This window comes from Artemia sp. Qi Xiang Cuo, chromosome 16, assembly GCF_049724085.1.
Source record: "Artemia sp. Qi Xiang Cuo chromosome 16, ASM4972408v1, whole genome shotgun sequence".
Taxonomy (NCBI): domain Eukaryota; kingdom Metazoa; phylum Arthropoda; class Branchiopoda; order Anostraca; family Artemiidae; genus Artemia; species Artemia sp. Qi Xiang Cuo.
The window spans coordinates 56,374,677-56,397,965 of NC_142809.1; the positions used below are offsets into that span (position 1 = coordinate 56,374,677).

A 23,289-nucleotide genomic window follows, 5' to 3' on the forward strand; every position below is an offset into this window, starting at 1 on the left:
GGGTGCAAATAAAGTTTTTATTGAAAGGGTTGTCGTAAAACTTCAAAAGGGCTCATTCAGTTGGCAATTGAAACGGTTAGTGCCTTTTTTAATAAGTGAAAGTGATTGGATAGTGACTAACACCCCTCTCATGCCTTTGATTTTCCCAAACACATCCAATCAAAATTTCGTGATATCCATTTTGTTTAATTTATTTGAAAGTTCTGGAAATTAGGTCTTTTAGGATGATAACCCCCTTAGAGCCCTCAGTAAAAGGGTTGTAAGTTATGCCCTGGGGGCATATAAAGTTTTTTTTGAAAGCGTTGTCGTAGAAACTTCAAAAGGGTTCATTCAATTGAAAATTGAAAGGGCTAGTGTCTTTTTTAATAGTTGAAAGTGATTGGATAGTGAATAACGCCCCTCTCACGCCCACCATCTTCCCAAACACATCTAATCAAAATTTTGAAATATTCATTTTGTTCAACATAGTTGAAAGTTCTTGAAATTAGGTCTTTTAGGATGATAATCCCCTTACAGCTCTCAGTGCAAGGGTTGTAAGTTATGCCATGGGGGCATATAAAGTTTATATAGAAAGTTGTTGTATAAATCATTGGCAGCGCGATCGTGCTGCCTAGGTAAAGAACGATGTTGGCATAATCTATTTTTTTCCACACCAGGGCACTTCGTATCGAAGGAGTTGTCGTAGAAACTTTGAAAAGGGCTCATTAAATTGGAAATTGGAGTGGCTAGTACCCTTTTTCATAGTCGAAAGGGATTGGTGGGCCACACGCCCCCCCCCCCCGTGCCCATCATTCTCTCAAACACATCCAATCAAAATTTTGAGAAACTTCGAAAAAGGCTCATTCAATTGGAAATTGAAGTGACTTGTGCCCTTTTTAATAGTCGAAAGTGATTGGAAGGCGACTAACACCCCATCACGCCCACCATTTCCCGAAACACATCCAATCAAAATTTTAAGATAGCCATTTTGTTCAGCGTATTTGATTTCCAGATATAAATTATGTTGTTGAGGAGAACAGTACCCCAATGCCCTTAGGGCAAGGGTTGTAAGTTATGCCCTGGGGGCATATAAGGTTTTTTTTTTTAGAGAAGGCGTTGTCGTAGAAACTTCAAAAAAGCCTCATTTTATTGGAAGTTCAAAGGGCTAGTGCCCTTTTTAATAGTCGAAAGTGATTAGAGGGCAACTAACCCGCCTCTCAAGTCCACCTTTTCCCCAAACACAACTAATCAAAACTTTGAAATAGCTATTTTTTTCAACGTAGTTTTAAGTTCTGGTCTTAGGTCTTTGAGGATGACAACCCCCCCCCCCCCACAGCCCTCAGAGCAAGGGTTATACATCATGCCCAGGGGGCATATAAGGTTTTTTTCAGAACGCGTTGTCGTAAAAACTTCAAACAGGGCTCATTCGATTGAAATGGCTAGTGCCAACTTTAATAGTCGAAAGTGATTGGAAAGCAACTAAAATCCCATCCACGCCCACCATTTCCCCATACGCATCCAATAAAGATTTTGAGACAGCCATTTTGTTCCTTTGGGCAGGACACTCGCCCCAGAGTCTTCAGGGCAAGGGTTTTAAGTTATGCCCTGGGGGCATATAAGTTTTTTATTGAAATATTTGTCGTAGAAACTTGAAAAAGGGCTCATTCGATTTGAAATTCAAAGGGCTAGTGCCCTTTTAAATACTCAAAAGTGATTTGAGGGCAACTAACCCCCCTCTCACGCCCAGCTTTTCCCCATACACATCCAATCAATATTTTAGATAGCCATTTTATTCAACGTAGTTGAAAGTTTTGGAAATTAGGTTTGTAAGTATGACGATCCCTCCCCCCCCCCCATAGTCCTCAGGGCAAGGGTGGTAAGTTATGCCCTGGGGGCATATAAGGTTTTTATTGAAAGCGCAGAAACTTCAAAAGGGCTCGTTCAAATGGAAATTGAAAGGGCTAGTTCCTTTTTCAATAGTTGAAAGTGATTTGAGAGCGACTGACGCCCCTCTCACGCCCACCATTTTCCCAAACACATTCAATCTAAATTTTGAGACATCAATTTGGTTCAACGTCGTTGAAAGTTCTTGAAATTAGGTCTTTTAGGATGATAACCCCCTCAGAGTCCTCAGTGCAAGGGTTGTAACTTATGCCCTGGGGGCATATAAAGTTTAAATAGAAAGTTGCTATAGAAATTTCTAAAATGGCTCATTTGATTGGAAATTGAAATTGCCCTTTTTAATGGTCGAAAGTGAGTGGAGAGCAATTAACCCCCCTCTTACGCCCACCTTTCCCCAAACATATTCAATCAAAGTTTAGAGACAGCCATTTTGTTCAACGTAGTTGAAAGTTCTGGAAATTATGTATTTAGGGTTGACAAAGCTCCCAGAGCCCCCAGGGCAAAGTTTGTAAGTTATGCCCTGGGGGCATAAAAGGTTTTATAGATAGAGTTGTCGTAAAACTTCAAAAGAGGCTCATTCAATTGGAAATTGAGAGGTCTGCTGCCATTTCTAATAGCCGAAAGTGATTGGAGGGTAACTAATACCCCTCTCACACCCACAATTCCTCCAAACACATCCTATAAAAATTTTCCAATAGCCATTTTTTTCAACGTAGTAGAAAGTTTTGGAATTTAGGTCTTTGAGAATGACACCCCCCCCCCCCTCCAGCACTCAGAGAAATGGCTGTAAGTTATGCCCTGGAGGCATATAAGATTTTTATTGAAAGTTTTGTCGTAGAAACTTCAAAAGAGCTCATTTGTTTGGAAATTGAAAGGAATAAAGTCATTTTTAATAGTTGAAAGTGATAGTAGAGCGACTACCGCCCCTCTCACGCCCACCATTTCCCCAAACTCATCCAATCAAAATTTTTAGATATCCATTTTGTTTAACGTAGTTGAAAGTTCTTGAAATTCGGTCTTAGAGGATTACAACCACCCTAACAGACCTTAGGGTTGTAATTTATACCCTGGGGGCATATAAGGTGTTTATAGAAAGTGTTGTCGTTTCCAAAAGGGCTCATTTGATTGGAAATCAAAAGGCCTAGTGCCCTTTTTAATAGTCGAAAGTGATTGCAAGGCCTGACTTTTTTATAGTAAGGATCGATGTGGGTATATTGTATTATTTTTGTTGTTCTTTTTGTTTAGACCATGGCACTTCGTATCGAAGGAGTTGTCGTGGGAGTTTCGAAAAGTGCTCATTCGATTGAAAATAGAAAGGACTGATGCCCTTTTAATAGTCGAAAGTGACTGGAGGGCAACTAATCCCCCTTCCACGCCCACCCTCCTATTTCCCCATTATGTGTAAAAACTAAATGTTGCCTTAAGACTAAATCAAAATGAACTTTGTTAATATTAATTCCCAATAAGGCGTCTCAGCAGTATCCCAAGAACAATTTAGGGTAGTATGTTCCAACTTTCGGAGATTTTTCTGCTTTCAAAATTTAACCAAAATAAAATAGCGTAAGTGTATCCAAGCTATCAAAGACAGTAAAGAGATTTTTTTGCGAATGGTATCAAGTTTTCCATTTCAGGTCAACTAGAGGAGGTATGAAACTTATTTAAAAAGTACTATTTGTGTCCGGATTTTTAAAAGGGTGTATGTTGTTAAAAGCTGCTGAAAATGTTTCTCCAGCATCCAAATAGCCGGCCAAACTATAAAGTCTTAAAATACGAGAATATTTAAAGTAGGCCTATTATTTTCTTTTTCCCTGAAAAGACTATGTCAATATAAAACGAACAGAAATTAATTAAAAAAATTTCCCACAAAAAAAGTATTTTAAAGAAAAGTAAAGAACTCCATTAAACAAAAAATTAGCAAAAATAAAATAGAATAATCTACCAAGCGTGAAACTACCTCAAATCAGCATCGATAAATAAATGAAACCCAAAACAAACAGAAATTACAATAAATAACAGAGTCAAACTCAAAACGAGCAGAAATTAAATAATTTGGGTGCAAAACCCCTATACCTTCCTTAGGCCAGAACAAATTTTGTACTTTACTGAAAAAATACAATTGAATGTGCATTGTCAGTTTAATATACATATACTGATATATAATAATACAACGTTAATATTATTTGATTTATTAAAGTTATTAAAGTAAAAATATTTATAGTGTTCAGACACATCAAAAAAAGCAATGCAATCAACTCAAAAACAAGCTTCGAACCTAACTTATGGTGCTCACATTTAATTTTATCAAGCATGCATGGTCAATTATTTTAAGATTAGTTTCATTTAACAAGTAATGCTAGTGATAAAACTATTGAATTTGTCATCTTAGGGAAAAAAATATTTTCACGGACTGATCAATCCATTATCTTAGAGAGAGATAGAAAGAATAATTTATTATCCAAATTAAGCTTACATAATCTTTCAACAATCATCGGGGAAACCCATTGGGTTGTATATGATGGTTGTTTCCATCCTTAAAATCTACTAATATACATTCAAACTTCACCTTTGAATCGAAATCACCAAAAAGAAGTTGTTAGAATATAACAACTTTTAACTATTAGCATACACTATTAAACAATATCGTCGATAAACCATAAACGACGTAGAAACTAATTACTAGCGACATATACTTAAGCCAATTTAAGCCATTAACAACTTCCCAGAAGGTAACGTTTCAACCCTCTCTTGCACTGGCTAACAGTATATGTAACCTTTATACCCTCTGGGAGTGAATTCCACAGCTGCGGTCCTGTAAAACACGGAAATAAAGATCCACGTTAGGTACTCCGAGACTCAGACACTATCCCTGAAGAATGCCTAGTTTCATAAGCAATCCGGTGAATAACGATTCAAACATTGATAAACAAAAATAGCTAGTTGATAATCTTTTAACTATTAAATATTTAGAATTTTCAGTTTAGTAAAGCAACTCAAAGTACTATTTTCAAATCTCACATAATGTCCTAAGACATGAAAAAATTTATTTTGTAAAATTTGAATTTTTTTAAAACTTGACACAAAAGAACTAGTCCACAGCAAACAACTATAAGATAGATACAGACTGATAAGAGAATGATAGAGGATCATTAGAATTCAGGGTTTGAGCTCATTCCTTAGGCTTCTTATAAGACCTAATCCTCTTGCCACTTTTGCTGCTACTGTGTCACAGTGTAATTTTGAACTCAAATTCCAATCAAGATAAAAACCTAAATGTTTTGCACTAAAATCTTGTTTTAAGAATACACCATTCAGACATATTTTATTATTTAAACTAATGAAAGTACCAATTCTACAAAAAATGATGAAATTCGTCTTAAAAACATTAACAGATAGGCCCCCACACCTGGTAAAACATACCAGTTCCTTTAGGGCCTTATTTGCCTTTTCAATTAAAAGATTTTCGTAAGAGGATGTTACTGCAAACACAGTAGCATCAACAAAAGACCTGATTATTGTCCCAGAAATATAAAATCGCATGGTATCTACATAAATTAGGTATGGCAGGGGCCCAAGCACTGAACCATGTGGAACTCCGCAATGGACTCTATAGCTTCTTGATTTGCAGCCATCAACATTCGCTCTAAGTGTCCTCCCTCCAAGATAAGACTCAAACCAATTCAAAGATACAACCTGACCGCCTAAACAACGTAGCCTGCTCAATAAGATCTTATCTGCAATTCATACTACCCCAGAGGAAAATAGAATCAAAAGAATTGAAAGTGCTAGTTAGCAGTACAAACCTTAGGAACAAAAGAATGATTTTTGCAACAAAAGAAGTGATTTTTGGAACAAAACAAATGCAATAATAATGTTAAAAGAAATTACCAATAAACAGTTTTTGAATAAGAGCCTACTTCCGAGAAATAAATTCTTTTTAAATGAGGCTCTTAAATTTTATTTCTGTGCTAATTTTATAATTTGATGAACAAAGATTAAAATTTATTAGGCATTGGCTTCACAAACAGCTTGTCATCTTATACAAACAAATAGCTTATACAAACAAAAGATAATTATATGTTATTTGAAACGTATATTTATTCTATCTAAAAAGTATTTTTACTCAATCCCAATTCTTGTTTGAGACGAAAATGAGACATTTATTAGGATTTTGGATATCTGTTTTGTTTTGTGTTGCTGCTTTTGCAGCAATAGAAGCAGGTAATATGTTGAATATGTATGAGATTGAATAAATTTTATACAAGCAAAAATTACAACTTTTGTGACAAGTAGCCTCTTCTGAGAAGACAAAATACCACTTGTACTGCCACTAGGTGGATACAATTATAAAACTGCATATCTTTTTAATCAGTAATATTCAAGTCACCGACAATCTCGTCAATAAAGGGAAAAAATCGTATAATAAACAACCAATAATAGTAATAACAATAAAAAACATATTCAACGAAATATAAATAAAGTAAAAAACATTTGAATAATAAATGAAAAACACAAAAGTACCTTCTGTCTCTAAATTATGGTTCCCTTTCCAAGGAACTACATTTTTAATCATTTTAAATAATTGCTGGGGTTCTACTTCTCCAACACACTTTGAAAATGAATTCCAAACGCACCAAATATCTAATATAAATATCTTGCCAAATATCTACCAAATATCACTACTTGCGCCAAATATCACTACTTGCGCCAAATATCATTACTCACTAACTTGGCGGCTTTTCCATTAAAGCAGTCATGTAGACGACTGTTCAACCTAAAATAGTGTAGAAAAACTGAAGGAGACAACCTGCTAGTAAATACAGCAGAAACAGTAACCCTCACTTCGAGTATGATATTTAGTATATCTTCTACTGCTTGAAGCTGTTTACAGCAACTTTATAACTTTCTATTTCAGAAATTGTCAATTTTTTATTTTTCTTCAAGTTTTGTTTGCATTGAAAAATGAACCATTACGCTGTAGCAAGAAAAAAGAGATAATATGATAGATACTCGAAACTTTCATCAAATTAAAAATAGGGATGTTGTAAAATTTGGTGGTATTTCATAAACAGAAGACAAACGAAAATTACTCAAGAATTCTTATTTTTGGTAAAACGAATCAGGCATTTAAAAAGAAGTTGTCATCTGACCCCAAGCCCTTCCTCCAAAATCTCTAGTTTTATCACTTCCACCTATTCCTGGTATTTATTCTAAAGGTATAGTTATTTTCCCCACCATATAAATTTGCTCTTACCTCCGAATTACTGAACTTTCCCTATCCCTCCAAAGCACACTCCCGTGTGACTGTGCTCTTTAAGAGAAAAGACTGGGTGAAGGGCACTCCCTTACAGCTGAAAATATACTAAAACTAAGTAAAAAGTGGATATATGAGCGGATTATAAGTGGGTTATGAGCTAGTGTTCGATTCAGCTGATAGAAGAGCTTTAGCGAAGGTCCTATACTTCTATGGTATAAAATACTTATATGGTAAGGGATAAGGGCAGTAGCTCGCTAGGAAATAAGGGCAGTAGCTCATTTGCTATTAAATCAGGAGTCGAGCAGGGTTTCGTTCTAGCCGCGTTTATATGGATGATTTTGATGGATTGTGTCCTAAGGAGCACAGCAAAGGCACTGGGAGAACACAAAATCAGTTAGAGTTATAAAACTCTTCTAAACTCAGATTATGATTATTATTTAAGCATTTTAGACGGAAATGTTGGCAAAATGAATAAACCGAATAGAGGTTTTGAGAGTTAGAGGCTCTCAAATAGAGGTTTTGAGAGTTAAGGGTGCAAGAATAGGGTTGAAAATTAATGTCAAGTAGACTAAATCGCTAAGACCAGGAATAAGTGAAGGTTAAGAGGTGAAGTTGGGTAATTAGAAGATCAATCAAGTGTACAGCTTTACCTACCTAACTAGTATTATTAGAAAAGAAGGTGGGTGCAGAGAAGATGTTAAAAGTTGAATAGCAAAGACCAGAGGTGTTTTTTTCGCAGTTGAAAAATGTTTGGAAGAATAGAAAGATAAATCTGTGAACCAAGAAGCTAAAATCATGACATAGTTAAGTTTGGTTCTGAAGCGTAGGTGCTCCGAAATCGGAGAAGGATTTAATAGATGTATTCAAGAGAAATTGCCTACGGATTGCTCTGGGTACCCGACTGACTGACCGTATCTTAAACAGTAAGCTGTTCGAAAAATGTGTTTCAATCCCGCTTTCTATGGCTATAATGCAAGAAAGGATGAGATGGCTAGGGCTCGTTCTGCGAATGAAGGATGACAGATTACCAAAGATTGTCCTTTTCATCCAACCGTCTAGGGTCATAAGAAAAGTAGGTCGTCGTCCCCAGTGTGAGGAGAAAAGTGGGAGGATGTTGCAAGAAGAGATTTGAGGGAAATGGGAACTTCTTGGAAGAGTATAAAGAGGGAGACTTGTAATAGATTGGGGTAGAGGAGGAGCGTACGTAGCTGTGTTGGTCTCTGGTGGCTTGGTGATGTAGTGAGTTAGTAGTGGACTTAGCATTAGTCTAAGTGGAAATCCCATTTTTTTTTTTTTTTTTTTTTTTTTTTTTTTTTAATGAAGAGATGAAACGGCGGAATAGAGGGCAAGAAAAGTATCAATGAATGAGCTTATAATATTAATTACTTAACTAATGCAAAAGCAAAGCAAAAGGCACACAAGCGATGGATAATTTCGAAGAGCGAAGAGGACAGAATTGCATTCATAAATGCACGCAAAGATGCAGTTCGTGCGATTCGGCAGGCCCGGGTTCAGTATAAGGAGAAATTTGCCACCAAGCTTCAACTTGCTTCGGCAAAGAGTTGGTGAAGAATTGTCAAGGAGGCTTTACCGTCGTCCAAGGGAACCGCAATTCCTTCTCTCCAGACTAACTGGACAGTGGTACAAGATCCACAGGCAAAGGCTGAAGCTCTTGCTAAGGCTTTTGCCGAATTCAAAGAATCTAGACGACGACGGTAGAGAAGTGCCAAATTTCTCCGACCGAACCGACACTGTCCTGGAACGCATGAATTTTTCTGCTCCCAAGATCCTTCGCATTCTGCAGCATCTTGATTTGACCAAAGCCACGGGTCCTGACAAAATAGCAAATGTTGTCCTCAAGTCCTGCAGTGCCGAACTAGCTGGACTCTTGTCATTGCTTTTCCGGCTGTGCTTTCGCTCCGGAACCTTCCCACGAATATAGAAGTCCGCCCATGTTATACCTACTCTAAAGACAGAAGGCGATCCAACGAGCGTGGGCTCTTAGAGGCCTATTAGCCTTCTCTCCTGTGTTGGCAAAGTCTACGAGAGCGTCTCCAATAAAACACTTCATCAGTACTTGGAATCAAATGACCTTCTAGGTGATCGTCAATATGGATTCCGCCGGAAACGCTCAACATAAGACTGCCTAGTGGCCCAGTATCAGGAGTGGATAGAACTTCTGGCAATGGGATACGACATCAGGCTATTATCCTTCGACATTGCGAAAGCTTTTGACAGAGTATGGCACCGTGGCCTGCTAAAGAAACTCTATGTGTACGGTGTTCGTGGATGTCTGTAAAGTGATTGAGAGCTTTCTTTCCGATCGTTCACTGCGGGTTGTTCTTGATGGGTTTACTTCCCGCGAATATCCAGTGAAAGCAGGGGTACCCCAGGGCAGTGTCTTGGGACCTACGCTTTTCCTTATCTACATAAACGACATGGGAGACAACCTCGAAAACCCTCTGCATCACTTTGCCGACGATACCACAACACACTCAGCAGTCCCTAAACACGAAGACCCAACACAAGCCTCCCTTTCCCTACTGATGGATCTATTGGAAATTGTAAAGTGGTCTGATGCATGGATGATCAACTTCAATGCATCGAAAACAAAAGAGCTTGTAATTACCCGATCAAAGGTGCCACGTGAACACCCCAGTTTCATCTTCAAAAATGAAGCTATAAAGAGAGTCGACAAGCTTCGTCTACTGGGGATTCATTTCTCCACCGATCTCTCTTGGAAGAACCACCTTGATCGGGTGAGAACCTCCTGCGCAAGAAAGCTGGGAGTTACTCTTCGCTGCAAAAACCTTCTGTCATCAAGCTCGATTATCCGACTCTACAAGTCTTGCATCAGACCCATAGCGGAATATGGATTCCCGCTTTATGCTGGTGCTCCGAAAACGCTGTTGGCACCACCTCAGAAGATCCAGAATAGGGGAAATAGGGCGGGCAGCGCCTCTACACAAGAATCGCTCCAGCCTCTAAATGAAAGGTTTGATGCAGCGTCGATGGCTGTTTTCTACAAGTACATGAATTCGCCTCCCTCAGATGAGCTCTCTCGAATTGTGCCCCCCCCCCCTTTGTCCCGCCGACCAGGCAGACACGAGGGCACATAGCTCGGTCCAATTATCTAAAGGAGGATATGCCGAAAACTGAGTACTTGAGGAACAGCTTCATCCGGCGTTGCACTTCTATCTGGAACGATCTTCCTGGGAATATTATCCCTGCAAATCCCTCTGTTGACACCTTCAAAAGAAGGTTCAATAGACATTTAAAACCTCGAGGCCATTGAACGAGGTAAATGAATAGCGGCATATCAGATACTATGAAGTACCTGGCACCGTGAATATTGGAATAGAAAAAAAAAAATGACAGGAATAATAAGTTTGATTGACAAAGCGCTAATGTATTTAATAAAAAAAATTGTTCGCAAGAAAATTATCCTGTTATCGAATCGGAGCTATGCCCTTTTTAAGCTTTTGTCACCCCCTTAAACTTCGCAGCTTTGGATGCAAATTATGAGCTGAAAATTTTGTTCAGAAATTTTGAAAGGTTGGAAAATTTAACCTCTGGGTCTCAAAATAATGTGTCAGCTTGATTCCAAGAATAGGTTGGGGATCGAGTTACAATTTTTGGAGTGTTGGGAGTAAAGAAAGAGGGCAAGTGGGTTTCAAATTTTTCTGTTTAGAGGTAAAGGTATGTGTGCACACAGAGTATCAAACTGTATATCTGAAATGTCTTAAGAAAAACTTCGGTGATTGAGTTGAAACTTCCTGGGAGTAGGGGGGGAGCCAATCAAACTTCGTAACTTTACTTTAGGTACCAGGGACCTAATGTTTTGTCTCGGACTTCAGTTTAATTATTTGCCCTTTAAGCCCGTATGAGAGTTCAACCTACTTGCAGTTGTTCAGCACCCCCTTAACATTCTCTGAAAGTTTCAACTTCATATCCTTAGCCATTCTTGAGACACTGCAGGTACGCCTCTTTTAAAACCTGAAGCTCCTAGGGCTTTTGATATAGTTCAAAACTCCCCTAAGCCTTCCGGGGAAGTTTATTCCAGATATCACCCTTCTGACAACCTGTATGCGCATAGTGTATTTATATTTAGTTCAACATGCCCCTCAAGATTTCCTGACAGTATAAATTTGATACCCTTAGTCGTTCCTGAAACACTGCAGATAGGTCGTTTTAACAACATGGACACACATAGTGGCTTTACATTTAGTATAACATCCATCTGAACGTTTCCTGAAAGTTTGGACTTGATACCCTTAGTCGTATTTGAGATATCGCAGATATACCCTTTTGAGAAACTGGATGCATGTAGTATCTTTTTATTAATTAAGATCTCCCCCTCAATGTCCCCAGAAGGCTTCAATTTAATACAATAATACCTTAATACAAAATCCCAAGATATCACAAGTACGTAGTATTGCAAAAATTTAATGTAGGTGGGTGTCTTCTGATCTAATTTCAAAATCTCCCTTAGCCTTTCCAGAAATGTTCAACCTAATACCCTTAGTTGTTCATGATATAATGTACAAATGCTCATTGACGATGAGGTACGTAGTGAGTTTTGATTTACTTCAATATCCCTCTTTAACATTCTCTAGTAGTTTCGACTTAAAACCCTTAACCGTTCCTGAGATTTTTTTAAGTGCGTCCTTTTGTCAACATGGATACAGTTTATGTCTTGTGATTTAATTCGATCTCTACCTCCACACTTCCATAAAGTCTGAACTTGATACCCTTATCCGTTCCTGAGATATCGGAGTTACGCTGTTTTGACAGCCTAGATATGCTCATGTTCATTGTGTCTTTTGGTTTAGTTCAACACCACGTCAACATTCCCTGGAAGTTTCAATTTAATATCTTCAGCTATTCCCGAAACATTGCAAATATGCCCTTTGACAGTATAGATGCACACAGTGTCTTTGGATTTAGTTCAACATCCTCTTTAGCGTACCATGAAAGCATAGACTTAATGCCATTAGTCATTCCTAAGTTATTGTGGATAACCCCTTTTGACTACTTGGATACAGATAGGGCCTTCTTATTCAGCTTAACGTCCCCCTCGATATATTCAGAAAGTTTCGACCAAATACCCTCCAAATAAACTCCTTCCGTGTGAAGCACCCGTGTGAAGCAGCTTTTTTAAGTTTGAACATACTATATGAGTTTATTTCTTCACCTTATAGGTTCTAATATGGCTTTTTAATTTCTACTTTAGTTGCATTTTTGGGGAAAAGTTTCTTTAAATAAAAACAAACAAAAACTCTGTTATTCTTATGAACCAAGTTTTGATTGCAAAAGTTATGAAGTAATTATCATGCAACTGTCATTTTTATCAAGGGTTGGCACCTTTTTATCCATGTTGATCTGACTTGATATCTTGAAGTGAAATTCTTGGATCAAGTATGTCATCAACCACTGACACTAGGATTAAACCTGTACGACGTTGAAAAGTCCCCATTTTTTTATTCTTACCTTTTGCGATCGTTCAGTCAGTCTTTGCACCCTCTTATCGGCCTTTGCTCCTGTTTTATTTTTTCGAATTATTTTTCTTTTTTTCATTAAGTATTACATGGTTTGTTTTCAAATACTTTTTAAAATACTTTTTAATAATTTTTTTTTCGCGGAGCAGAATTTTTTTTTAAGTTCAGGAAAGGATAGTCCCTAGAATATTTTTTTGTATACCTGCTTGATTAAAATTAAAAATCAGCTAAAAAAAAGTCTCATTGAATAATTTGGCAGTTTTTTTTTTAGGCTAGCTGCCTTGATTTAAATCTTTGCAGACATAGGATTTACATTATTTAAGCTGTACGTACATTGATTAGACAACGTTTTGCTTAACAATTAGTAAGAGATTATAAGTTTTGTTTGTTTTGAACTAGCCGCTCGTTAGTTTTTCGAACTATTGGCACATCTAAAATCCGTATCAATTTATGCTCAAATTGATTCGGAAGCTTCCTGTGGCGATAAAAAATTTGCTAATGAGCACTTTATCTTTGAGACTGTCAGCCGACAATGATAACTCGCAAAATAAAATTTTTCATATCGGACCTCCTTAAGCTTGATCTTGTTTCTTTTGTGATACTTTTATAGCAAAAAAATAATATAGGTGTTGTGACAATAGGGTGGAACTAAAAGTGTGTTGAAATAGGGTTAATTACATCAGGAGATGAAATCAATTGCCTGCAGAAGCCTAGCTAGGGTTTCAGCACCCAAAATTATGTCGGTTTTGACAAAATAGATATAGACCATAGTTTTGAGCAAAAAAAAAACTCAGTTTGGCGTACAATTTTCAAGGTATTTTTGATGACTGTAACGTATATGATTTATTGACATTATTGCAGTAAAATGTAGAATTATATATAAAAGAAAAAATAAAATATTATATATAAAAGTAAAAGTTAAATGATTTGTAAAGAGGGAATTGAATTACTTCCAATTTTGTAGCCGACCATCTGAGGGGGATGGGGGGGGCGGAAGCTTATATACGATCTTGTGCTACCACATCCCAATAGAACATGAAGCATAACGCGACTCCAACAATATACGTGAAAATAGTTTCTATTGAGTATATGAGAATTTTTACAATTACTATCACAAAGTCTGTTCAAAGTTGAAATGATCTCAAGGAATCTATCTTTTCAACTTGGTGGATGAAAATATTTAATGTCACCTAGAATCCTCCCATTTCCTACAAAAAAAAAGACAATTCATGCTAGAAACTCTTTTCATTCCTTAGGATATAAGGTAGTGATGTTACTTCTTATTTTTCAGAGAAAATCTGGTTTTAATTATAGTATCAATGCATCGTGGGAATGTATATGTTACAATGAATGTCCGCAAATTGGTTAATGTCGACATTCACCGGTGACATTATGAATGCTTTTAAGTCAACCGACCGTCTTATTCTGGGGGAATTTTGAGCTTCGTAGGTGTTGAGGTCTGGCACCAGTTTTAGGTAAAAGTGGCCTCAGTGCAAAACACAACTACGAAATGTTGCTTTCAGCATTGCCCATACACGGGGGGGGGGGGGGGGTGATGATTAAATAGAGACCCCCTAATATATATATATATATATATATATATATATATATATATATATATATATATATATATATATATATATATATATATATATATATATATATATATATATATATATATATATATATATATATATATATATATATATATATATATATATATATATATATATATATATATATATATATATATATATATATATATATATATTCATTTTATATTCATATATGCATTTTTAACAATCGGAAAACTATTTCGGGGGGGGGGGGTGGAGATTCAAGCCCCAGAATCCCCGGGATACAGCCTTGAACATTATTTTGTAGTTACGCTTTGTTTTTAAATCCTTCAAAGTTTTTTCTTTTTTTTGTGCATTTGTTGGTTCAATTATGGCACTTGGAAGGAATATTGTAACATATTGTAATATTGATAGTTTTGCCGTAGAAATAGTTCTGCTACGGTGTGTGTGATCAATTCTTTTTAAACCCCAATGAGGTTTGTCAGGTGGTATTGTGCTACAATAAGCTTTTATAGTAATTTAGTAGTAAGTATGTAATCAAGGCCATATCCAGAATACTCGTTGGGGGTTACAAAAAAAAAAACTTACAAAACGCATCAAAAATTTGTTTATATGTAGTTTTGTTACTTTTTTTTTAGTCGGACAAAATATCATTGGTGGTAATCATACCCAGTACCCCCTGTTCCTGGACGCGGCCCCGTGTGTAAAAATGACATAATATAAACGATGTATTTTTAGCAAAGCGCAATGTAGTATGTTACTACGGCAGCTGGGCTGTATACAGGCCAGGTGACGGAAAATTTGATGTTGAAGATATAGATCCAACTATTTGCACACATTTGATGTTTGGATTTGCAGCACTGGACAACCAGACATACAAAATAGTTGCTTTTGACCCTTGGAATGACCTTTATGATAATGGAGGAAAAGGTGAGTGAATTTGGACCCCATTTTTCAACATTCTGAGACTTACTTTTTTGATTAAAGGTATGTATATAAAAAAAATTATATCAATATTGGGTATCAAATATACTTATTATCATGTAGGTCAGGTTTTCTCATAGAATAAACTCACTACTAAAAGTTGAAAAAAAAAAATCAAATTCTCTTTGTTTCCAAGTTCTTAATGGACCATTATAGCTACCTACATAGTGCTTTAGCTCAGCTCGACTGTACAATACAGCTTGATTTATTCTTCGTTGATCTAACTTAAAGGTTGTTAAGGATTAAGACAAAAGTTACCCATTTTTTTATCATCGAGTCGAACCTATTACTGCATAGCTAAGTGGTCATCTTATAATCTTATAGCTAATTGTGATCAGGTAAAACTATTGCAAAGAGACTGTGAACCATAGCATCACAAAATACACCCTACAAATAAGGCTCTAGGAACAAACTACTACTTTAAATAATACAAACCAAGAAAAAAAAGCACAACAAGATCCAACCTTTTAACCGACACAAAACTACCAAAATAAAATTCACTTCCTAAAAACCATAAAAAGCTATCCCGTCAAACACGATTCCCTATGTTTTATTTCTAAACAAAGAAAATTACACAACTGTTTAATAGCAGATGCGTTCCTTTCAGGCATCCGCTCAATTAAACAGAATTCATTCCAAACACTCGCCCAAAACATTAATTCCACAACTCAGACAGCTCTTCACAATCAGATACAAAATGAAATAGATTCTCATTCACACATAAGGCGAAGTAGGCACCGGTCTCCAGCCTAAACATTCCCAAAATTTCTTTGTTTCACCTGAATCTCACCTAAACTTTTTCCTGTTACCAGCAACAAATTCTTCAAGTCCACACTATTCAACCCAAATTTAGAATAAATCTCCTCCCCCTAACACTTTTTAGCTTGGAAGTAAAACCTCAAAGACAAAGATTAATAGTGGCGCCATAGGCACCGTGACGGGCATAGCAACTGATGTCAGGTCCCTAGCAACCAGCAGGTTCTATTGAGTTTCTTCAAGATGCACGTGTTTGTCACGTAATAGGAGTTGTATGTCACGTAATAGTTGTTTGCAAGATATGTAATATCATTGAACAAATTCGAGCTGGAAGATCAGTTATGTTTTGCAGCAAAAGTGAATATAAGGCTTATAAAAAGATTACATGACGGATTTAATGGATATGGGAAATATATTGATGACAACAATCTGAATCGATATATACGAAAGGAGTGAGTTTGTTACTGTTTCAAATATTTTTCTTGTTGGATATTTTACTAGTAATGAGAAGGAAGAAATAATCTTCATTCTTTATTAGTCTATAATTGGTAGTGGGAGTGTCATGATTAAAAATGGTTGTATTTGAGAAATAAAAAATCCTATGGAACCTAGTGACTTTGGAAAAATGTTTGATTCTAAATGATGATTTTCAAGTTATCAATTCAAAGGGAAATATTCTCTCAAAGAATGCTTAACGATATAATGAAAAATGATTCTCCGTCTTTGGACTATTGTATGAAACTTTTACGTGAAAAACCAGATGCGTTTACTCAATTTATTGACATATTAATCAAAACAAAACAAAATGATATTCTGGATTTGCTTTCCAATGCTACCTAGATTCAAGCAACAACTAAGTCGAATAAGATTCGTGACGTTACACGATTACTCTTTCTCCTAAGAGACATTTTATCTATTACAAGTCAGTTTCGTTTTGGAAGTGAGACAGTCAACACTGAAAAAGTTTTACAAATGTCTATCATGTTTGTATACATTGGACAGTTGGCCATCCTATGAAAATTGCATTATTATTGATGACTATGATGAAAAAAGTAAATTATGCAATCCATACATATTCCAAATAGGATATAAAGTGCAAATTAAAGACTTCAACTCCTGTCTTGACGATGTTTGTGACACAAACTAGAGGTTTCCTATGCTCCAATTGTCAATATGATAAATGCGATAATTCGGAAAATACTTACCATAGGATGATTGGAAAAAAATCTTAAACTTGATTTCAGTTTATTTTTAAGAGACTGGTATCGTCGTGGTTTTAAATTGTTTTGGGAAGAAGAACCTGGTCTACGTTTCAATTGCTGGAATAATAAGATAGTCTGGTTTTTACGACATCGGTGTGAAGATACTGGCTACTATGATCATTAAACCTACTGATTATTATTTGGTTGTTACAGAAAGTGATTTTTCATATGAAACCAGCGTGTGTAACATTGCTTCAAATAGACAAATTGAAACACATGAATTTTAAAATATGAATCAAAATAGTATTATTGACTTTACAGAGATATAATAAAAGTGAAGTTACATTATATTGTAGAAAATGTGAACCTGGCTTTGCATGCCAAGATGAGTACAAGCTTAATCCTGACGAGCTGCCGCCACTTTTCGTTGCCAATGGTACCTATACGTGGAAAAAGAAATCTAAAGAATGAAGGTTTTTTTACGTACAAGTTTTGTTACTAAGCAAATTCACAAACATTTTAAAAGCATTTTACTCTTCGGGCACTGAAATTTATATTATACAGGTAGGAAAGGGTAATTTCAACTAATAAGTCGTTCAATCGAGGTTTGCCTACATAAATGCTGAGAAATTCAATGTAAGTATATCCACGAGATCTAAAAATAAAATATATTAGTGCATGGTAACCGCAGCTTTTGATCAATAAATCTAGTATTCGCATCCAATTTTGAATGATAGACTTTTCACTTTGTCAAGAAACTTTTTGATGTGAGGCGTGTAGAATGCATACGGTAGGCCAAGAGGATCAAAAAGTTCAATATTCATCGCTGTTTGTTATATGCATAGCTAATGGCCCGTCCTTACAGTTGACGGACTACTATTAACAATTGTAACGGTATTGTCATCCTTTGAATATGTTGGAGGAAATCTAAGGGTATGCAATAGGATTTATATCTAGACATGTACGGATCCCAATTGAATACATTTATGTTTTTATTTGTGTTCATGGTGCCAAGTCTAATAGAACACTGTCATTAGGGATAATTTCTCAATAGATTTCAAATTGGTTTACGAGATTAATGTTAAAATCTCCGTCAATGGTTCGGCAAAGGTACACTCTAAATGTATTGTGCCCATTAGCACAATACTCATATCTTGAGTAAAAGACAAATCCAACACAATGATACCACGAGTTTTGTAAACATTGCATCGGTTATACCATTTTCAAATAGTTGCGAATCTCTATCTAGGGATTTTATTGTCAACTCATATAGGGTCATGTTGGATTTATCAAAGGATAAATTGAAAAGTGGAATTCCATTTGCTTTGCATACAAGAGATGAGAATCCAAACATTTGAAATTTGTGCGTGGAATTTGTTCATGGTCCAATTGCACTAATACTTTTTACAAAAGCCAAAGCGAGTTTCGAGGGAATTTTCCCACTAATAAATGAAAAATTTTTGTGGGTACGTGAACCCTTAGAAATACGTCGCTTATTCGTGATTGTGTATGGAACGAACAGTTCGATATTATTTTAACTAGCTCTTGAATTTTCAATTGCGAAAGCAACAGAACTCATAACCTGTTGTTTTCGTACATGAAGCATTGCCGAGATGAGAGAGACAGTTACATCAGGTGCAGTGGCAAGAACTTTTCTAAAAATAAAATTGGACGGTGCAATTTATAGCTTTATATCAATCTTAACATTGGGAGTTCTCCATTAAGGTATATTAAAAATTTCATGATTTATTTTCTCAGCCAAGTGTAAATCACTAGTTGTCACCTTTCTAAGTATATTTGGCGTGTCAGTGTCCATTTTTATTCATATCCAATGGTTGAACCTCTGAATTACTTATAGGACTTTGGAGTCATTAGCATGAATTTTAAGCAACTTGCATAGTTTGAAAGATTGGTGCTTGTGCTCAACAACGTTCCATTTATTAAACACTTATTTTTCTAAAACAAATTGTTTAGTACACAATTTTCAAAGGATAACGCCTCAGCAGCACTTGGCTTTCCATCGTTAGATTTTTGCAATCACATGCAAATCTATAAATGTAGAAGTCAAATCTATGAAATAGTTTTCACTGGAATTTATTTGAAAATGAACTATTTCAGAGAGTGATTGTTGCGGATAAAATTGTTCATAGTAACCAAGTTTTACACTCACATCAATATTTTCTGCATTGAAAAGATTTAGAGATGAGTTGACTGAAGGATGAGATTCTTTATGTGGTAGATATGCCATTTCTTGGGAGAAAACCATTTTCAATCGATTAATTTCAACTCTCGGTTTCTTTTTCTTCTTTGTCAAGAGTGATGTTTTTTTCTTCTGACCCAAGTAGAAACTGATGAATGATAATGTTTCTTACCCTTTGTAAAAATTTTCCGCATTAATGTGATTCCAATGGCTCGTAGAGGGATCTTGCGCTAGACCTGAGATTTTTCGAAACTCTTTCTTTAAATTCCCTCCATTAGGCCGAATCGTTTAGTGTAGAGGAAATAAAATCCACGGCAACCGGCGCAATATATTTTGTTTAGCCAGGAGTAGTGCAGAGCAGAACAACTTAGAAAACCAATCTCCAAGACTGTAGCCTGACATTGACGAGTGACCCCTGTAATAGTCTATTCCACTACCCAATTGCCGTGGTCCAAGAGTAACAACATAGCAATCAATATCAGGACAAACAAATATATGTTTTCTATTAGCCATCTCACTGAGTGGGCGGAAAATGACCTATAATGACAGCCAAACCTTTTGTTGTTGCTAGAGGATCAACCTAATTTGCTTATTAATGTTAGCTGATAGAGTTCCAAATACGAAGTGTTTACAGGAATATATTGAAGGAGCTTTATATTGTACTGGTGAATGTGTTCGTGGGGGGTTTTCCGTTCAAGAAAACGTAGGAGGGGGACATTGGTATTACCGTCTCTCGATGTCTCAACAAAGGACGCAAAAAGAAATATACAACTGTCTGATTACAAACCGGATGGATAGTCTGCAAAAACAATACGTTCCATCCTACTACTGGTACCAGTACTTTTACCCTCGATTATATTCCGTTTAAAACCAAGATGATCTTTCGGATTATCGTTGAGATGAACCATTTCATTCTCGATGGGAGAGCTAATCAAACCCTATCGTGTTCTATTGAATTTGTTAAAGTAGAATGCATCATTCTCCCTGGCAGAGATTTTTCTATTGATTGCACGACACAAATCAGTCACTACCATAGTCTTTGTATTTTAGAGTGAAATGCGGGTATGTATCACAGTTAAGTGATTTTATCTATTCCACTTCGTCACCATACAATAGCCAATCGTTTGATCTAACTTTTATGTCGTAAATGCGATCTTCTCTCAGGATCTTTTCCTAGAATTTTCTCACGGTTGAGGTGATAAGTCTATAAAACTTGATAAAGCTTTAAATAAATCTTCTTTTTTTTGTTTTGGTTGTTTCACAGTTTCAGAATTTTTAGATTGAGTGTAATCAATGACATTTGCTTTCAGTGGGTCGTTCACGGTAGGGTTTATGTCTGTCGACACACCGAAGGGCCTTTTAAAGCGAAATTAGTTTTTCAACGTCGTCAATTATCTCATTGTTAATGAATTTATCAAGATTATCTTCACCGTGCTTTTTTGTGAAAGGGCGAGTTTTATTGGAGTCAGCTTATAGGGCTTAGCCATTTCTAGAGAATACTGTTTACATGTTTGGCACTTATTGGCAGTAACAGTGAAAAGAAGCTACCGCCCGCTTGAACAAATCGTTTTCTTTTAGAATCATCTCCTTTATTTTTGCAAGTTAGGACACGTACAAGTGAACTATGTTGTTTTATCCGTTGCTTGACTACTTCTGGCAGTTGAACATTGCCTTCAGTTAAATGTAAACAAAGTTCAGATAAAAAAATTAATGAATCCATGGTTAATTTCGCGTTCGAGCATAGTCATCCTAAGCCGTGGTTTTGAATTACCCAGTACGAAAAATAAATATCTGTTTCTGAATAGTTTCTTCAAGATCATCATGGCAACTAATGATCTTTTTTACTGTTCACTGGTAGACATAAGGTGTTTTCATTGTCAAAAATATCAGCGGCTACACGTAAATCCTCGGGTGTGTTTTGATTGAGATACAATAGAATGTAACAATAAGGTTTATTTGTAGCCTGATTGTATACCGAGAGTAGAAATTTCGGCTCACCGAGATATAGTTGTTTGTTTAAAGTAATGGGGGAACTTGAATCACGAACAACTCTGTAGATGATACAGTAAGTACAATTCAAAGTAAGTGTTCTCGTACATTTGCTCTGATGAAAGAGATTGTGGAAAACAATGGTAACAGAAATTGTTTCCTGATCAGACCGAACCGTGAATAATTGTAAATTCTTCTGAGACCATTCTTCAGTGGATTCAGCTAAATCAACAATAATCAACCACGGGCTTGGTTCAATAATATTAAACACGTCAATTCCCCGTATGAATTTTGCATATGGTGCAATAGTCTTGGTCTTAGCATAGGACTCTTGCCACAGACTGTAGGAATAATAGATTTTTTGTATGTTCTAAAAAGATCTTATGACTATTTTGAATTATTTTTGTTAAAAGAGTTGGTTTCTCAGACATTGATGGTCCGCGAAGAAATGATCTGAAAGGACTTTCAAATAGATATATATTTGTCTTCTCGCTGTCAAAATACAACTAACAGAACCTAACCTCAATCTGTTGAATACACACCTAGATTTAAAAAGACAAAAAATAAAATACATTTTTTCTTTAGAATAACTAAATACACTACAAATACTTTTAAAATATATTTACATAAGCAATAATCAACAATACTAAGAAATCATTTAGAAATTAAACTAATTTACATAAGCACTTGAACATTTAAATAAACTTGGGTGTGCCCCACCCGGAGGGTAAGGGGCAAACAATGCAGTAGCTGGCAGGCGTTGGGCCCGCTTTGGGGCCGGAACGGGGGTGGGGCGATGGTCTTAAAGAAACATAAAATAGTATAATATTAAATACTTTTTAAAATGCAATGATTCCGACTTGTAAAAAAACATTACATATAAAAACACTACATATACAAAACACATAGCTGAGCTGGAGACAGTCGGGACAAAGATTGGTGAAAAAAACGGAACCACCGTTATAACGAAACCCTACCACACGGCCAAGTAATGGCCGTGTGGTAGTACCTTCAAACCGTCCGCACACACACAGGCTTTGTCCGATATGACTGCCATGGCATTTTTTCCATTTTAACTGTATAGCTTTTATACTTTAAAGAGTGAAACGCCATGACCTTTTCTCTTGGAATTAACTTATTCTCTACGCAGCTTCTATAAACACTCATGTTGAAATTTTCCTTTACATTGTGTATAGACACTCTCTTACAGACGTTTGCACATAGTACACCTTCGGACAAGCAAGAACATCGTTGAAAATCAAGTCGCTCACCGTCTCGGATTGTAAAAATAATGTCTTATTTTGAGCCTGGCGCTTCACTAGCTCCGGGTGAATGGATTCCTTGCAGTTGGTTTGGTTCATTTGAGAGCTATTCTGCTTACCATTTTCCAAATCGTCTAATAAATTTTCGGTCTTAACGTTTGACACAAATGAATCAGTGTCCACGTAATAAGTATGAAATTGTCCCTCTCCCGGTCAGTGGTGCTTACGAACATTGTAATAACTTCCAACATGAGTTTCTTGGAAGTTTCTGAAATTGCGCTACCTGCGGCAATATTTTTATTTAAAACTGTGCTTCTGTTTTTTCTGTGTAAATGGACCACATTGGAGTCTATGATCGTGAACGATGTGGAAATCGGATCGGCAATGACTCGGGCACATTCCTTTGGGCCGGTTACAATGTAACAACGACTCCTATCACGCATACTTTCATAAAATATTTTAAAATAAGTTAAAAATTTATTTTTCAACCTTCATTTTCGCTTCAGACCGTTTACTGACAAAGGTGTCAATAAATGTCTTTGTATACGGCTTCTGATCAACCTAAAAGTCTCTGTGAATCTTTGTGACCTTGAAACCATTGACTAGCATCCAACGCAAAAGAACATGGGGTAGAATAATATGCTGTTTTGGATGAAGGTCGGCAATAAGCTTTTTTTTTAAAGTAT

General features: G+C 36.2%; 1 protein-coding gene across 2 annotated transcripts in view; it reads left to right on the plus strand.

Annotated features, from left to right (window-relative positions):
• Positions 1 to 6,001: 6,001 nt before the first annotated feature.
• LOC148943116 (chitinase-3-like protein 1) overlaps positions 6,002 to 23,289 on the plus strand; it is an 81,918-nt gene continuing 64,630 nt past the window's right edge. For both annotated transcript variants that reach the window (XM_089102251.1, XM_089102252.1), the window contains exons 1-2: positions 6,002 to 6,099; positions 14,949 to 15,140. In XM_089102251.1, the coding sequence (XP_088958377.1) occupies positions 6,030 to 6,099; positions 14,949 to 15,140 (262 nt within the window). In that variant the 5' untranslated portion in view covers positions 6,002 to 6,029. The remainder of the gene's footprint in view (positions 6,100 to 14,948; positions 15,141 to 23,289) is intronic.